This window comes from Pelobates fuscus, chromosome 3 (assembly GCF_036172605.1).
Source record: "Pelobates fuscus isolate aPelFus1 chromosome 3, aPelFus1.pri, whole genome shotgun sequence".
NCBI lineage: Eukaryota > Metazoa > Chordata > Amphibia > Anura > Pelobatidae > Pelobates > Pelobates fuscus.
Window position 1 is genome coordinate 317192834 of NC_086319.1, and position 16860 is coordinate 317209693.

Here is a 16860-nt window from a genome sequence, read left to right on the forward strand (position 1 = left end):
CTGTTTAGCCAAAGCCTGTTATAACTATATAAAAATGTGCAATGTCGGGGGCGTGGCCAGCTGAGCAACCGACTAGACGTGCCTGTGCAGAGCTCCTGCTACACAGACCGCAAAAACGACAAAAAAGCCACGAAAAAGAGTGAAATCGACGACAAATAGCCGCCTCTACCTCCAACATAAGGATGGGGCGCAAACACCGTAAGCTGTCCCACACAGAAGGCTTTGGTCAGACCGATATTCGACGGTCCTTTGACGGGCCGCGGCCACAGGCCCAGATCAAGATGCCCCCCGCCACAGCACGAGGCTCCAGCACCTCAGAAGACTCCATGGAGGAAGAAGATATTGGGGCTCCGAAAGCATTGAATGAAGTGCATCAGAGGGCAGACTCCGATACGGATGCCTCCCCGTCCACTAAGGGGGACATCAAGCAACTTTTATTAGACCTACGGGCGGTGTGGAAAGCGGACCTCGCAGGGGTTCAGACTGAAATCACTACCCTGACCCGCCGCGTAGATGAGGTGGAATCCAGAGGGATGGAACGAGACGGCTTAATAGCAGAGTCCCAAACCCAAATACAGGCCATGTCCCTGCAGATTCAAATACTTACTAACACGGTCACGTCTCTGGAGGCCAGGCACCGCAAGAGAAATATCAGGCTTCGAGGCATTCCAGAGTCTGTGAACCAGGAGGCCTTGATGAACTTTGCAACCAAAGTAGCCGGAGCATTGGGGGTGCAGGCGGTGAACGGAGCACAGCCCCTGATATCGGCGTTTCGAATCCGGAAAGCCCCTACAGCCCCGGCAGACGCCCCAAGAGATACCATCGTGATCACACGAGACATCTCGGTCAAGACGGCCCTCCTGCCCCCTCCAGAAACCAGGACACGGTGGCTGTGGACAACAGTCATATAAAACTTTTTGATGACTTACCATTCTCGGTGTTAGCGGAACGCCGCAGATTTCAACCGATCACAAGAGCCCTCAGAGACCACGGAATCCGGTACAGATGGGGAGCGTCCGGAACACTGGTAATACCCCACGGCGAATCTGTACTGGCCTTGTCAGCAGGGGAAGACCCAACCAAGGTTTTTAACACGCTGGGACTACCAGTCACAATGCTGCAACCGAAAGGAATGACGGCGGAGGAGACCAACCTGACACCCGGCCAGAGCGGACCACACCAGAGCAGAGACCAAAACTCGCCTTAACTTACCGGCAGACCGCGGTGACCACACCGGCTGTCCATCAGGCGGTACCATCACACCACTGAACGACTGCTTGAACCACACTGACTAACCAAGGACTGCTTCCCACTGATCTGGAGCGTGGCCTCTCAGCCAGTGTAATAGTTCATTATTAGCCAATTCCGCAGCTCAGTTCATCAGGTATCCTCTAATGAGACTGACCTTTAAATTGCATAAACGTTCCTTGATTTTGCATTCTAATTTTCAATGTCTGAAATGTTATATACCGTTTTATCAAAGTGTCAGACCAGGTTACATGGCTTGCCAACTAGCATGTGATTAATTTGACAACTCCTATAACCTAATTCTGATCTATATCACACGTGATACCATACCTGATGTTTCGCTTCGGGTACATATTACCATCCTATGTCTTTAACTGCCGGCATCCTGCACATACATTGCTCTATAATTTAATTCTGATGTCTTTCATTGCCAATATCCTGCACATGCATTGTTCGATAATTTAAATCAGATCACTAATACATGTGATACCATACCTGTTGTTTCACTTAGGGTACATATTACCATCCTATGTCTTTAACTGCCGATATCCTGCACATACATTGTTCTATAATTTAATTCTGATGTCTCTCCTTACCGATATCCTGCACATGCATTGTTCGATAATTTAATTCTGATCTCTATTACACGTGATACCATACCTGTCGTTTCACTTAGGGGACATACTACCATCTTATATCTTTCATTGCCGATACTCTGCACGTGTATTGTTCGATAAATTACTTCTGATCTCTAACACACGCTATACTATACCTGCTGTTTCACTTAGGGTACAGATTACCATCCTATGTCAGGGTACATGTTGCTATCTTATGCCTTTAATTGATGATTTACTGCACATGCATTGTTTCATTCAGCCTGCTGCAAAACAAAAACAAGGCTACCTTTTGCAGGAGTTTATCTCCCTTGATTACATTAGGAGCTCACGTGAAATCCCACTGTCGTACTCTGCTACACGCGGTTTAAATATCTACATGGCTAAGAAAGTGAGTACAGCAGATTAGGAAGGTCTCCAAGCAGCTGTCCGGATAGTACAAATTAGTGTAGCTATCTTGGTGAGGGTACATTGATCTATAAGTATTGGTTAACGCTGTCACTTACAAACAGCCTTGTCTCCCCCATTACACGCTGGATATTTCCATAAAGCTACATAAAGCTTCGTAGCATCCTACCCTTAGCAGTTTACCATAAAGATAACCGACACAATAGCAATAGAAGAGGGAGACGGAACCCCCCAAGCATTACTATACTTACACCCAGGGGAGCTACAATTATGCAACCCCTACACTTAAACATCCTGATAAGTTACACTAATAGGCGGCCACTCACCACAGCAGGCCATAGAGGTCCTGGCCCTAGCATACCACTAGTGTACTCAATGAGCCACAAGAGCCCTTGTTCTTCAGACCCACGCTAGACTCACCCTAATCGGCCTACGACACACATCCCTAGGGCTAAAATGGATAATCCGACATGGTTGCCCACAGCCAACCTATATTTTGACAATGGTACTTATATTAGAAGCGTAGACATCAAACCAACAACCTCTCAAGCTTGACCGGCACCTCGAACAGAGGTGACGTCCCCCCTCCTGCCCAGATGGGGGAGGCATAGCGCTGTCATTCTGGGATGTTCAGTCATGCAAACTGAGATGTGTAATTGCTCTGTTCATGAATGTTATATATGTTACTTTACTTATAAAACAACAGTACAGTATGCTTTAACCCTTTGTATGTAACAACGCTGACTAATGTATAATCATGATGTACTTTATTTCTGTCACTGACAAATGTTGTAAGTACTGCTGCACTGCCAAAAATAAAGAATTTAAAAAAAAAAAAATGTGCAATGTCTCATGCCACTGTCAAACGTATGTGCATCCACAAACACGCTGTTGTGGCGTATGTCAATAATATGTAATAAACTGCACAACAAAAATAAAGAACTAAAAAAAAAAAAAAAAAAAAACTTGAAGAATTGCCTCCTAATATTCTTTAATATATTCCTCATAATACACTCAATAAAACGAGCTGCAAAGAGCTCCAACTGCCTATATTATATGTAATGACTGTATAAATATGCCTGTTGGCCACATAAACATTCAGCCATTACCTTGCTCTTTGTTTGTCTCCTGGCTGGGTCCTTTGTGGCTTCCTCAACAGTGGAACTTTCAATCCCACTGTCCAGACCTGAGGCTGAGGTCACTTCACTCCTTTCCTCTTCTACTGAACACATCCAATCCTTAGCCCTCAGGACTTGGGAGGGAGATAGGCATCCTTCTGACAGGAGTTCCATAAAAAGGATATAACCAGTGTCCGTGCATGTTCTATAATGTGCACATTCTGCTAGTAAACGGGTCACATGGTCCTCCATAGGACGTCGGGACAGAGACTTTGGAGCATCAGATCTGTTTAGTATTCGGGTTTCTGATCGGTGCCTTTGTTCTAGGGCACGCTGGAGAGATTTAATTTGTAGCTGCAGGTTTTCCACACACTCTGCTTCTTTATTACAGTTGACAGTAGCTTTGTTTTTAATATTCTGAGCACGACTTGCATAGTTCAGAGTGTTTAAAGTTTCATCAAAGTCAGCTGCTGATGGGCTTATGCAAGCAATCATAACCGTCTTTGCATTTCCACCAAGAGAATCCTTCAATATCCTACAAAACACTGAAAGAGTTAAAAAGACAAATACTAGGAAGGCATACCTACTACAGCTGGAATGTAACTGGTAAATTAAATTGAAATTATAGTGAAATGTAAACACAGATCTAAATATTGCTGTATATATATGTTGCATGCAGATGCATGACTTTAGCAAAAGAAGCCACAACCCATTAACATATAGCTTCATTTCAGGGCTTCTCACTTTCAACAGAGTAATGAGATGATTAATGGGTTACTCCAACTCTTTTTTTCCCATTCTCTGTCTTTCAGTGGTCATATGGGGCATTATACATTAGGTCCCCCCACTCCCTTAACTAAAAATATGTTTAAAATAAAGTTAATACTTACCTGGAATCAAGAACCAGGTGACGCTCCCAGCGCCTCTTTGTGATATCAGAACAGTCAAGCAAGGTCAACTCACAGTCTCCACAGAGAAGCATGTGATTGAACCCTTTCGCCAGCTAAGAGCGCATGCACTGAGCTGGCAAGGGAGGAAATAAGTGGGGATTTAAAAAAAAAAAAAACGAAACTGTTCCGACAATAGAGGGACGGCTTGGTAGAAGAAAGGATAAGCAATCTTCCATTGCAGGCACTATCTAGTATTTGACTGGACCATGGATATGGGAAGTAGTAGCGGGGGGAGCTTTGCCCGGCACTGGGTCCCAGGTAAGTTAAGTCTTATTTTACAGGTTTATAGGAAGGGGGATGGGGCTGTAATTACTAATGCCAAATAGGGCATTGTAAATTTAAAAAAAGTTTATTTACAAAGTGTTGGAGTAAAATTTATTTTACTTTTCTTTTAATTTAAAAAACAAAAAACAAACCCATCTTTTTAAGTTGCTTAAACCATAATTCTCGTAAGTTTTGCAGCTGTCATATCCCTTCAAGACCAGGAAGAGGTTACACTAATCAGGAGCCTGTAATTTCATGGTTTTCTTTTCTTACCCAATAAACTCCTGTCCAGCAGTAAATTAGTCACAGCCACAGTTAAACACACCACAGTTCATCATGACAATGTATAGATTAAATGTTATGCCACACCTTACATTGCCAACTCAAAATTTCTGTATACTTTAAAGAAGGGATTAACATTGCAAGTCCTACGTCATTAGCCAGGCCTTGCCACTGCCTGCATTGAGGATCCATGGCACACTCCCTAGGGATAAGATTTAGACTCGCCAGGGATACCTTTTCCCTTGCCAATGGCTACTGGATATTTTGAGCCCTTCTTTAAAGAGTAATTTAATTAACTAGAAATACAAAACATTTACAAAAGAAAATAGATGCTACAACATTATAGCACATGTTCAATAGCTTGATACCTTGTGATCTTTGAGTCTCTGTAAGGGATGTGGGTACTCTTCCGTTTTGGGTCTCCTAAGGCACTGATTACATTACCAAGGGCCAGCAGGCCTGAGTTAATTTGAATGCTTTCTTTTAGTCTCTCTCCAGTGTTGCCTGTTTTCAATACTCGTTCAGAACCTGCCAGATCTACAAAGTGGAATTTGGAGGACAGAACTTGGCCAATTTCTAAATAATTATCATCCCCAGTAGCCATTCTCGTAAAACGCCCAACAACCCTCCTCTGTTCCATAGTGACAGTGAAGATTGTATGTGAACGGCTTGAACGGGCATTAACTTGAGTGGCTCCAGTGTGTTTAGCTGTATTTCCCATTTCCAGAAGACTGAGCACCTCATCCAGTCCCTCCACTTCAGTTTCCTTTACACCATACAGCACTGCAATAGAAATACAGAACAGTACATCAGACAGACAGACACATTTAATCCAGGTCTCATAATAACAATATATGACATCATACCCAAAATCTTAGAATTAAATCAAATGCTAGCCCTGACCAGCTTCCAGACATGTTACCGAAGCTCAGCAAAACCCATCAAATTTTTCTTAGTTAAAGAATCCCTCTTCTCTTGATAGCTACCTAAACTCTGGATGAGTTGTTCCTTTAAATAGAAATAGTGATACCAAGTTCATGTCCAAAAACAGACTAATATCTCTATCCCCGGTACTATCAAAAGACCTAGAAAAATGTGTCCATAAGCAATTGGGTAGACATTCGTGTCCACTGCAAACAGTGTCTTCTACTCATCTACACTGAGAAACATTCTTCCAAACTTTATTCCAAACTTGGCTCTTTGTACTGAAGAAAGCCTGTTTGGATAACATCATCAGAAAAATAGACTGTGCATTAGATATAAGCGTATCTGCACCACAAAGATATCTCACCAAACTCAACATTTCATTTTGTTATCCAATGTAAATACAGTACCCTATATTGTGATAATCTGAAACAACTACACTGGCAAATGGGTTCATAACATGACCACTTATCTGGAACCATGCTACTTGAGCAATATATTCATTTATGCTGCCTTCACTCCATATTTTCTCGATTCAACACAAATCAAAAAAAATAAGCCAGCAGAGCAGCTTTCATACTCCACATACATGGTATAACCTTCCAGAGAATATTAAATCTGCCACCGATCTAAAGTCCCTGAAAAAAAAACTGCTTCTGTGATTTCTATTATATATATATAACAATGTATGTGTATACGCATTCCAATATACACCTAAAAAGGAGAAAAACCTCAATATATATTTTACAAATAAATAAATCATCACACGAAAAAAGTCAGATATCAGAATTCTTACCAATATTTCCCTTATCATCCTCCCGTATGAGAATGTCCTTACTGGATGTTTGCATTTCAAGAAGATCTTTGAATTCCTCCTTGTACACTTCCAGGTATGAAACACGTATAGTGTAGTCAATAAGATCATTTTCATCAACAAGCTTGAAAATTTCAGCCATAGCACGAGGAATAATTCCTTGCTCATCTTCAGAGATGGAAGCTAAAAGAACAGTGGAAAAGAAATTAGACTATAAAAATAGTTTTTTTAACACTTTAATTTACTAAATATTTAGCTAGTTAAGAAACACTCCTCGCTGATGTAATCATTGACCCCACAATGCTTGGCGAATGGCCCTGTGAGGCTGCATTCACATTTATGGCACCATAAAGGAATGACTGAACCTACATGCACCCTGGCATTTTTTTAATAATGCCCAGAGCATCCGGAGAAGTGCTGTAAAGATGCATTTATTTATATTTTCCTCTAATACACTCCCCATCACTATAAATGCTGCAAGAATATCTAGTTTTTCTTGGAGTGAAATATATTAAGGAGGTATTTAAAAACGTTTACTCCGTTTTGCTAAGACATGAAAGACATTTGATACAAATGACCTCTACTGCATATGTTACCACACAATTAAAGGGAAACTCCAGTGCCAGAAAAACGATCCGTTTTTCTGGCACTGGAGGGTCCCTCTCCCTCCCACCCACCAATCCCCGGTTACTGAAGGGGTGAAAACCCCTTCAGTCACTTACCTGGAACAGCGGCGATGTCCCTCGCCGCTGTCTCCGCCTGCGCGACGCTCCTCCTAATGATTACGTCGGCCGGTGGGCGAGACTAATCTCGCTCACCGGCCGAGGAGACCTAATGCGCATGCGCGGAAATGCCGCGCATGCGCATTACGTCTCCCCATAGGAAAGCATTGAAAAATCATTTCAATGCTTTCCTATGGGGTTTTGAGCGACGCTGGAGGTCCTCACACAGCGTGAGGACGTCCAGCGACGCTCTAGCACAGGAAACCTGTGCTAGAACCCAGGAAGTGACCTCTAGTGGCTGTCTAATAGACAGCCACTAGAGGTGGAGTTAACCCTGCAATGTAAATATTGCAGTTTATGAAAAACTGCAATAATTACACTTGCGGGGTTAAGGGTAGTGGGAGTTGGCACCCAGACCACTCCAATGAGCAGAAGTGGTCTGGGTGCCTGGAGTGTCCCTTTAAGTTAAAGGAACACTATAGGATCAGGAACAAAAACAACATGTATTCTTGATCCTATAGTGTTAAAACCACAATCTAGCCCCCCTGCACGCTCCCCTCCCCTTTTCCTCCTTAAATACAGTACAATATTACCTTTATTCCAGTCTGCTGCTGGCTCTGCCCCTGATCTGCCTGCTTGGTTGACATCATCACAAGTGTTGATCAAAGCCAATCACAGTGCTTTCCCTTAAGAAAGCATTGGATGAGCTGATATTACCAAGGAGGTAGATCAGGGGCAGAACCAGCACAAGAAAAACACCGCCCTGGCCAATCAGCATCTCCTCAGAGAGATGCATTGAATCAATGCATCTCTATGAGGAAAGTGAAGTGTCTCAATGCAGAGGGTGGAGACACTGAATAGCAGTGCTGCACTCTGTGTAGCACTGCTCTAAGAAGCACTTCTAGTAGCCCTCTGAGGAGTGGCCAGTGGAGGTATCCCTGGGCTGTAATGTAAACACTGCCTTTTATCTGAAAACACAATGATTCTACTGTAGTTGTTCTGGTGACTAGTGTCCCTCAAAATAAAAAAAAAAAGTTTAAAACCAGAAACAATGCGCATGTGTGTGGAAGGGCACTCATATTTTTCAGCAGGTTCAGGAGCAAGAATTTGTGCCCCAAAATCATTAACAACACTCAATGCAATTTCATTGGATGACTTCAATTCCATCAACAGACCTGGCACTGTCTATGACAACGATTTTTTAATTTAAAAAGAATGAAAACTGGGGGGCGGGGCCTGAGCTTTATGGCGGCTGGACGCGTTTCAAGAGAGCTCCACGCTAAACTGGAGAAATAAGCGACAACACTGCGTCCCAGCAAGCCAAAACGGCGAAATATGCAACGAAACTCAGCCAGGAGCCTGCCGGGGCACCCTGACACTCGAGACTCTCAGCCACAACCTACTTATAACGGAGGTCCCGGCGAGGCCTGGAGAATTTGCCGGGCGGGCGAGGCTGCCGCTCTCCCGCACGGCATACAGCACCGCACTGACATGCCTCTGCTGACCCGTTCCCCCCCCCCTCTGGACCGGTGGGGGTTATCCCGGTCCCCACAGGCCAGCTACAAACCACACCCAGAAATGAGGACACTGCACCCGATCCTGCCAGGCGTGCAGATCCCGCTTTCAAGATGGCGGCTGCAACCCCACCTCGTGGCACTGAACCCATTCTGCCCGAGAGAAAGCACTCTGTCAGCATCCAACAGACCCTGAGGAAACTGGAACAAATATTTGCCCACTTCTGGGCCTCTCTGGAGGAGAGACATGCAATAAGGGCATCTCAGCTCCCAGCGGCAAAAGAGGTACCGGAGAGTGGGCCTACCCAGGGCCTTAACCCCAAACGCACACGTGCACCTCCGACAACCAGAACCCCTAGACCACGGGCAAAAAGGAGCAAGACCCTGCAACATCGATCACGCCACCAGCGAGGAACCCGCAGGCGGCGGCATCACCACAATACAACCTCCTCCATGCTGGAAGGACAACCGGAGCCAGATCAGCACCACTGCTAAACGGGCATACTTGCCGACACCAGGCTGGAGAGAAGCTCTACACTGCACCTTCCCCGCTATGGAGTTGCTGGACTCTTACACCCAACACGAGCAGATAGACACCACAGGCATCGGCTGACCTCTGGCAGCGTTACTTGCCTCTTATACTGTCACTCTTCTCACAACCGAATCCATGGGACATATTAATATAATTTACTTCTCGTTTATCTATGTTCAGCTATGCACCACCCTGCTAGGCACGCTGGCTCTGCTAGTTTAGCATGTCCAATAGATGTTATACTTTTCTGTAGTCTGGATACAGGGCATTCCTTTGTTATTAATCCCTGTAATTCCTGCCTGTTATGCAGCAGTCTTACTTAGGGGCAACCACAGTAGTAGCCCTAGCTCGATTTTACATAACTAGCCTGTTTTGCAGCAACCTATTCATATCACCTGTATGATAGTCCTGGCAGGTCAGCATAGTCTGTGAATGTCTGTTAGCTTACTTACTATAGAAATGGGGCAAAGCTATACCATGCAGAATCCCTACATCACATGTGCTCACCCCTTCCACCTCACAGTCACACTTATGGCTAAGCAGAGCACTTACTCCTGTACCTAAATATGTTAAAGCTTGTTAAGGTTAGAATATATACATGTCCTAATGTTTAGATGCACGAACCTGGCTTGTGGTTTAGAAGACATCACTCTTGTCTGATATACTCTACCAATGGGAAAGTTTGAATCTTGATTATACAATCAGATAAGCATACCTAATCCATTTCGGATAAACTCTGTTTCTTAATTTTGTTTTATAAAAAATGTGCACAGTTCTTGATGCCACACTAATGTACTCATATGTTTAAAACTGTTTGCGCCAGCTATTGTGGCGACGCAATTCTACCTGTCAACCATATGCACAAATAAAATAAAGAATTTAAAAAAAAAAGAATGAAAACTAATACACATAATCTTCACATTTTAGGTGTGGTGTTTGTCAAAGCTAATATTCACAAAATCAAATTTTAAAAACGACATGCTACAAAAGACACCTGCTACAGTCATATAAACACTTCACAAACACTTACATATACTTGCTTCCCCAATGGTGTAGGTCTTTCCTGAGCCAGTCTGACCATAGGCAACCACAGTTGCATTGAAGCCTTGAAAGAAAGCTTCAAGCAGAGGTTGCACACACAAGCTGTACACTGCCTCCTGGTCACAAGTGCCATCCAGCACATCCTGAAACAGGAAATGTTTGTTTGTGCCCAAAGTCAGTTTCTTCTGATCTTCATCTGTCCATACACAGGTCTGCTGTCCATGAAGTACTTCCTTTGGCAACAAGGGCCGAACCCTAATAGCCACACGCACGGTGGTCTCCTCAGACCTCGGTTGCTGTACCTTTGGACCCATCAGGCCAAGGGTTGGTACTGTGAAGTAGGTAAAAATGTTTTGGTCATGTAAACATTGCATGTACAACAATAAATTATTTATATGACTAGTCTTTAACCCCTTAAGGACCAAACTTCTGGAATAAAAGGGAATCATGACATGTCACACATGTCATGTGTCCTTAAGGGGTTAAAGGAAACTCCAACTCTTAAGCTATGGGCAAAGACAAACTATGAGGGGTTTCATTACAGATGCCAACACTTTTTCAAATAATTTAATATTACAATTAGGATGACAAACCTTTTGAAAGTTGAGTAATCGATAGAAACCATATGTCTAATGCACCAAACCTCCCACATCAGTCTAGTTCATATGTGCAAAGTCTTCAAAAGTGATCTAAATATATTGACAAAATTATCTCCGCAATAACGATCTGATTATTATAAACGTCAGACTTTGCCCATTGAGCTTAATGTACCCAGTGTGAGAATGAAATGAAAAAAATAAAGTAATAAATATGATCCATTATAAAGTGATCTCTATGACCTTACCTACGAAAGGACAAAAGAAACTATTTAGGGCACAGAGTATAATAAGCATATTTTATATATGTATACTATGATACATGCTAAGATATTGTATTTAGCTCAAGTATGTTTTAAATATTTCTTTTGGGATATGAAATTAGGCTTTTCATTTCCTACTTCAAAATGGTATGGTATTTAGTAATTTTATTTGCCAGGTGATGTGGTTTCAGCATCTCCGAAACTGCTTATCGTTTGGAATTTTGACCAACACTAAGCCATAGAGATTACGGAGAATAGTGAAGAAATGTGAGTAGCAGTTCTGTGAAGAGAAATGACTAGTAAATTAGAGATCAGAGGAGAATGACAAGACAGGTTGGCAAAGTGATTGATACTGAAATAAACATGCATTAGAACAGCGCTCTGATGAACACTATGTCGTTATGCCACATGTCAAACCTTGCTGTGGATTAGCCAAAGCAGCAGAAACCCACATACATTTTCACCTGTCAGCCAAGGATAGGGAACAGACTGCAATGGGCACAGGTACACCAAAACTAGACAAAATACTATGCATGACAATGATCAATTTCTGTTATGTCATGCAGATGGAAGGGTGATAATTTGGTTTAAACACCATGAATCTACTCACAAAATGTACAGATTTTGACCGAGTTAAAGAAAAGGGGTTGAGGTTTTGGTTTTCTAGTGAGAAGGCAAAGTAAGTTGTGGTAATGCAGAATACAGTGGGTGCATAAATGTGTATTTCCTAAACAGCCATTTACTAGTGTAGGAGTATTTTCAAATTAATACAGTGCCTACAGCCACAATGAGGCAGAAGGGAGTTAACTTGAGAGGCAGTATTGGTTTAGTGCAGGAATCTCAGGCCACACTTGGGGGCAAAAGTTTGAGATGCTTGATTTAGTGCATTTAAAATTAGGAATATTTGTTTTTTGTTAGAAGTGAGCTAATGAAGTGCCCAAATGATCAATTAGTTTGTGATTTTTTTTATTTTTTTTTAATACATTTTTTTAAAGCATGTTCTAAAATGTGGGAGTTTGAGCTCAAGACCTAATTTTATATTCGCTTGTGTGTTACACAGCCATGTTACGGTGCTGCCGCCCACCCCATGTGTTCCCTTTTAAGTGTTAATGAGTGGGTAGTGGTAAAAAAAAAAAAAAAACTCTCTGTCTCAGAGGTTTTGCCTTTTAGGATAAAGAAGCAAGGTGAATTGTTAGAGTAGGACTCACCTAAGAGATTTAGCAGGTGAGCTTACACATTAATGGCCAATAGAGTGATACTACAAATAAAATAACCTCCAGTTTTAGGTGTTTAGGATAGTGTGCAAGTAACTTTTTTTTATTGTATGTATTGGGGCTGATGTGAACTATAGTCAATGCTGCCGCCCAGGAGTAGTGTGAGTTTGAGCTCAGGGTTTAATTTTGTATGTTTATATTCTGAAAAGTACTAGAATGTGAGGCAATCACCATAGAAAAACAGTGGAACCAGCAGGCATCTTCTCCCTGACGTCAACTCCCCTTTTACATTTTTGCACCGCTTTCAGAAAACTCACATGTTAGAGACATAGGTATGCAGGCAACATGTTAAATTATTTAAAATTTTATTTTACTCTTTTTCACTTAATCTGTAATCTGGAAGGAACACAGTTTCCACTCCCCAGTATTTGTTATTTATATAATATGTAGTTCTATTCTTGTATGTGTTTATCCATTTACATTAGTGATTATAATGTTATCGTTGTTTATAGTGTTATTTTCAGCTCTGATGCAAAAACAAATGTGGGCAAAATAGTTCTGATCTGTTTGTCACAGCAGCAGTGATGGCTAACTCTGGCACCCCAAATGTTTAAAAACTAGTTGTCCTATAGAGTTCACAAACAAACCAGGAGTGCTAAAGCTGCCTGTCCCTGCACTAAACTAGGATTAGGGTGACCATGCTGGATTCTGAATTAGTGACCAATATAAAGCATGCCCCTTGCATTTATTTGCATATATTATTTACATTTATTTGCTGGAACATGCTCTCATAAACTTTGCAAAGTTGAAAACTTCAGCCACTAAAACCTATCAGAAAAATAACTGCAAAACCCACTGCATATCCCCTTCTTCCCAGCATACAAAACCTAATGAGCACCCCTGAATAGGAGTATATCCCCTCCATTAACAATAGCTCACATCACTCGGGTCCATGGGAGCATCTCATCTCTTTCTTTTCGGGCACAACAAACTCTGCAGCGCTCCCAGCAGTCTGTGTGCAATCACAGGAGGGTCCGGGCGGAAACACAGACCTGAACTTTCACTGCCCGGCGTATTAGGTTCCTACAACTAGTATACAGAGACTATTTTTTTTTTGTGTGTAAACTTACAAATATTACAAAGTTTATTATTGCAACTATAACGCTTTACCTTACTTTTTTAAAATTACTTCTACATAAAATATACCTCTGGCAAGAGTTCTGACCAAGAGAACCAGCCAGGAGTATGTATTCACTACTCAGAAAATAGTGGGGGAATTGAAAAACACATATTGGAAAATATTTTCATTTTACAAGGTTATTCACTAAAGTGAGAATTCAAAGAGAAATTCGAATTTCAGACCAAACTAGAAGCGTTGCTGTTTTAGAGAATTTTTGCAACTCCACTATTCAATTCACAGTTTAATTAATAACTTAGTACTAAAGTGAGAATTGTCAGGAATTGAAGGTGAATTACAAAATTAAGGCCAAAGTAGACGAATAGGTGACGTGGAGAATTATTCCAGTTGAGTACTTTGATCTTAAATATGGAATTCCAGACAACTCTCATTTTAGTACATAACCCTGTTGGTGAGTAAACCATTGTGGTGAATTGTAAACAGACAAAATAGTCAAAATAGCCAATCTGGGGAAAAAAAGTTAACTATGCTTTCAGCTTGGCTACTCTGGTCCTAAATTTAAAAATAATTCTGAATTATCACTTTAGTAAATAACCCTGAAAATTGCAGCCTGCCAAGATTATTCAATAAAGCGAATTTAAAATTTAAGGCCAAAATAGCGTGAATAAAACAAATTACATGTGTAGAGCTCTAATACGTAATATAACCTGCATAGAGCTCTAGATTAAATGTGTGTAGAGCTCAAATAAATTAAATGTGTGCAGAATTCTAAAAAGTAAAAATATGTGTAGAGCTCTAATAAATGAATATATATGTAGAGCTCTAATACATTAAATTACATGTATATAGCTCTAGTAGGTGATATAACCTCAGGGCCGCCATCAGGGGGTGACAACCATGACGGTTGTCACGGGCCCGGCGGCCCTGGGGGGCCCGGACTGCTCTGGCAGTCCTGGGCCCCACTTTTCCTCTCTGCACACATAGATAGCGAATATCGCGATCTATGTGTGCAGCCGCGGGCCCCCGGCTCCCTGTTACCACAGAGGGGGCCCAGGCAGCACACAGCCTCTTCTATTCTCGTCTCTGCTAATAACTCTCGCGAGACCCGGTTGCCATAGCAACGCTCCGCGGGTCTCGCGAGAGTTATTGGAGGAGAGAAGAGGAGAAGCGGTGTGCTGCCTGGGCCCCCTCTGCGGTAACAGGGAAGCCGGGGGGCCCCCCACCGGACCACCAGGGATGAAATCTCCCCCCTCCCTGGACAAAGGTACGCAGGGAGGGGGAGAAACATTTTTTTTTAATTATGTTAAAATGCCCCCCCTCCCCCACGCCCCAGATTGCACATTTACACACACACACTACATGCACTGACACAACACACACACTACATGCACTGACACAACACACACACTACATACACTGACACAACACACTCTCTGCATACACTGACACAACACACTCTCTGCATACACTGACACAACACACTCTCTGCATACACTGACACAACACACTCTCTGCATTCACTACCCACTAACACACTCTCTGCATTCACTACCCACTAACACACACTCTGCATTCACTACCCACTAACACACACTCTGCATTCACTACCCACTAACACACACTCTGCATTCACTACCCACTAACACACACTCTGCATTCACTACCCATTAACACACACTCTGCATTCACTACCCATTAACACACACTCTGCATTCACTACACATTAACACACACTCTGCATTCACTACACATTAACACACACATTTACACACACTCTGCATTCACTACACATTTACACACACATTTACACACACTCTGCATTCACTACACATTTACACACACTCTGCATTCACTGCACTAACACATACACTACATTCATTACACTGGCACACTCTGCATTCACTACACACTAACACACACTCTGCATTCATTACACACTAACACACACTCTGCATTCATTACACACTAACACACACTCTGCATTCATTACACACTAACACACACTCTGCATTCATTACACACCAACACACACTCTGCATTCATTACACACCAACACACACTCTGCATTCATTACACACCAACACACACTCTGCATTCATTACACACCAACACACACTCTGCATTCATTACACACCAACACACACTCTGCATTCATTACACACCAACACACACTCTGCATTCATTACACACCAACACACACTCTGCATTCATTACACACCAACACACACTCTGCATTCATTACACACCAACACACACTCTGCATTCATTACACACCAACACACACTCTGCATTCATTACACACCAACACACACTCTGCATTCATTACACACCAACACACACTCTGCATTCATTACACACCAACACACACTCTGCATTCATTACACACCAACACACACTCTGCATTCATTACACACTAACACACACTCTGCATTCATTACACACTAACACACACTCTGCATTCACTAAACTATGCACACACTCTGGATTTACTATACTGACACACACTCTGCATTAACTGTACACACAGCATCCACTACACAAACATCCTGTATTCACAGTACACACACTACATCCACCACAAATTGAAACATTCTGCATTCACTATACACAGACACTGCGTCTAATACACACACTACATCCACTACAGACACTGCATCCACTAAACACATTTCATCTAATACAAACACTACATCCACTACACAAACACACACTACATCACTGTACACACACTACATCCACTACTCAAACACACTGCGTTCACTATACACACTGCATCCGCTACACAAACACACACTCTGCATTCACTGCACAAACAGTATCTAATGCACACAAACACTACATCCATTACACACATTCTAATTCACTTCCACTATACACACCACATTCAGTCCCGCATCATTGTCAGCGGACTAGGTAGGGCATGGGCGGGCCCGGGAGGGAGGGGGTGGGGGGCCCAGACCTTGTGCTTTGTCAGGGGCCCCAAAATTTCTGATGGCAGCCCTGTATAACCTGTGTAGAGCTCTAATAAGCGATATAACCTGTGCAGAGCTCCAGTAAGTGATATAATGTGTGCAGAGCTCCAATAAATTATATAACCAGTATATAGATCCAATAAGTGATATCACCTGTGTAGGGCTCCAGTCAGTGATATAACATGTATTATTATTATTATTGTTATTATTTATATAGCACCATCAAATTCCGCAGCGCTTTACAAT

General features: G+C 42.4%; 1 protein-coding gene across 3 annotated transcripts in view; it reads right to left on the reverse strand.

The window, feature by feature from the left end:
- Nucleotides 1–13523, reverse strand: part of KIF7 (kinesin family member 7) — a 43464-nt gene extending 29941 nt beyond the window's left edge. For all 3 annotated transcript variants that reach the window (XM_063448900.1, XM_063448899.1, XM_063448898.1), the window contains exons 1-5: nucleotides 13444–13523; nucleotides 10421–10762; nucleotides 6605–6805; nucleotides 5253–5667; nucleotides 3380–3923 (exon numbers count right to left, since the gene is read on the reverse strand). In XM_063448900.1, coding sequence (XP_063304970.1) covers nucleotides 3380–3923; nucleotides 5253–5667; nucleotides 6605–6805; nucleotides 10421–10745 — 1485 coding nt within the window. In that variant the 5' untranslated portion in view covers nucleotides 10746–10762; nucleotides 13444–13523. The remainder of the gene's footprint in view (nucleotides 1–3379; nucleotides 3924–5252; nucleotides 5668–6604; nucleotides 6806–10420; nucleotides 10763–13443) is intronic.
- Between the last annotated feature and the right edge of the window lie 3337 nt (nucleotides 13524–16860).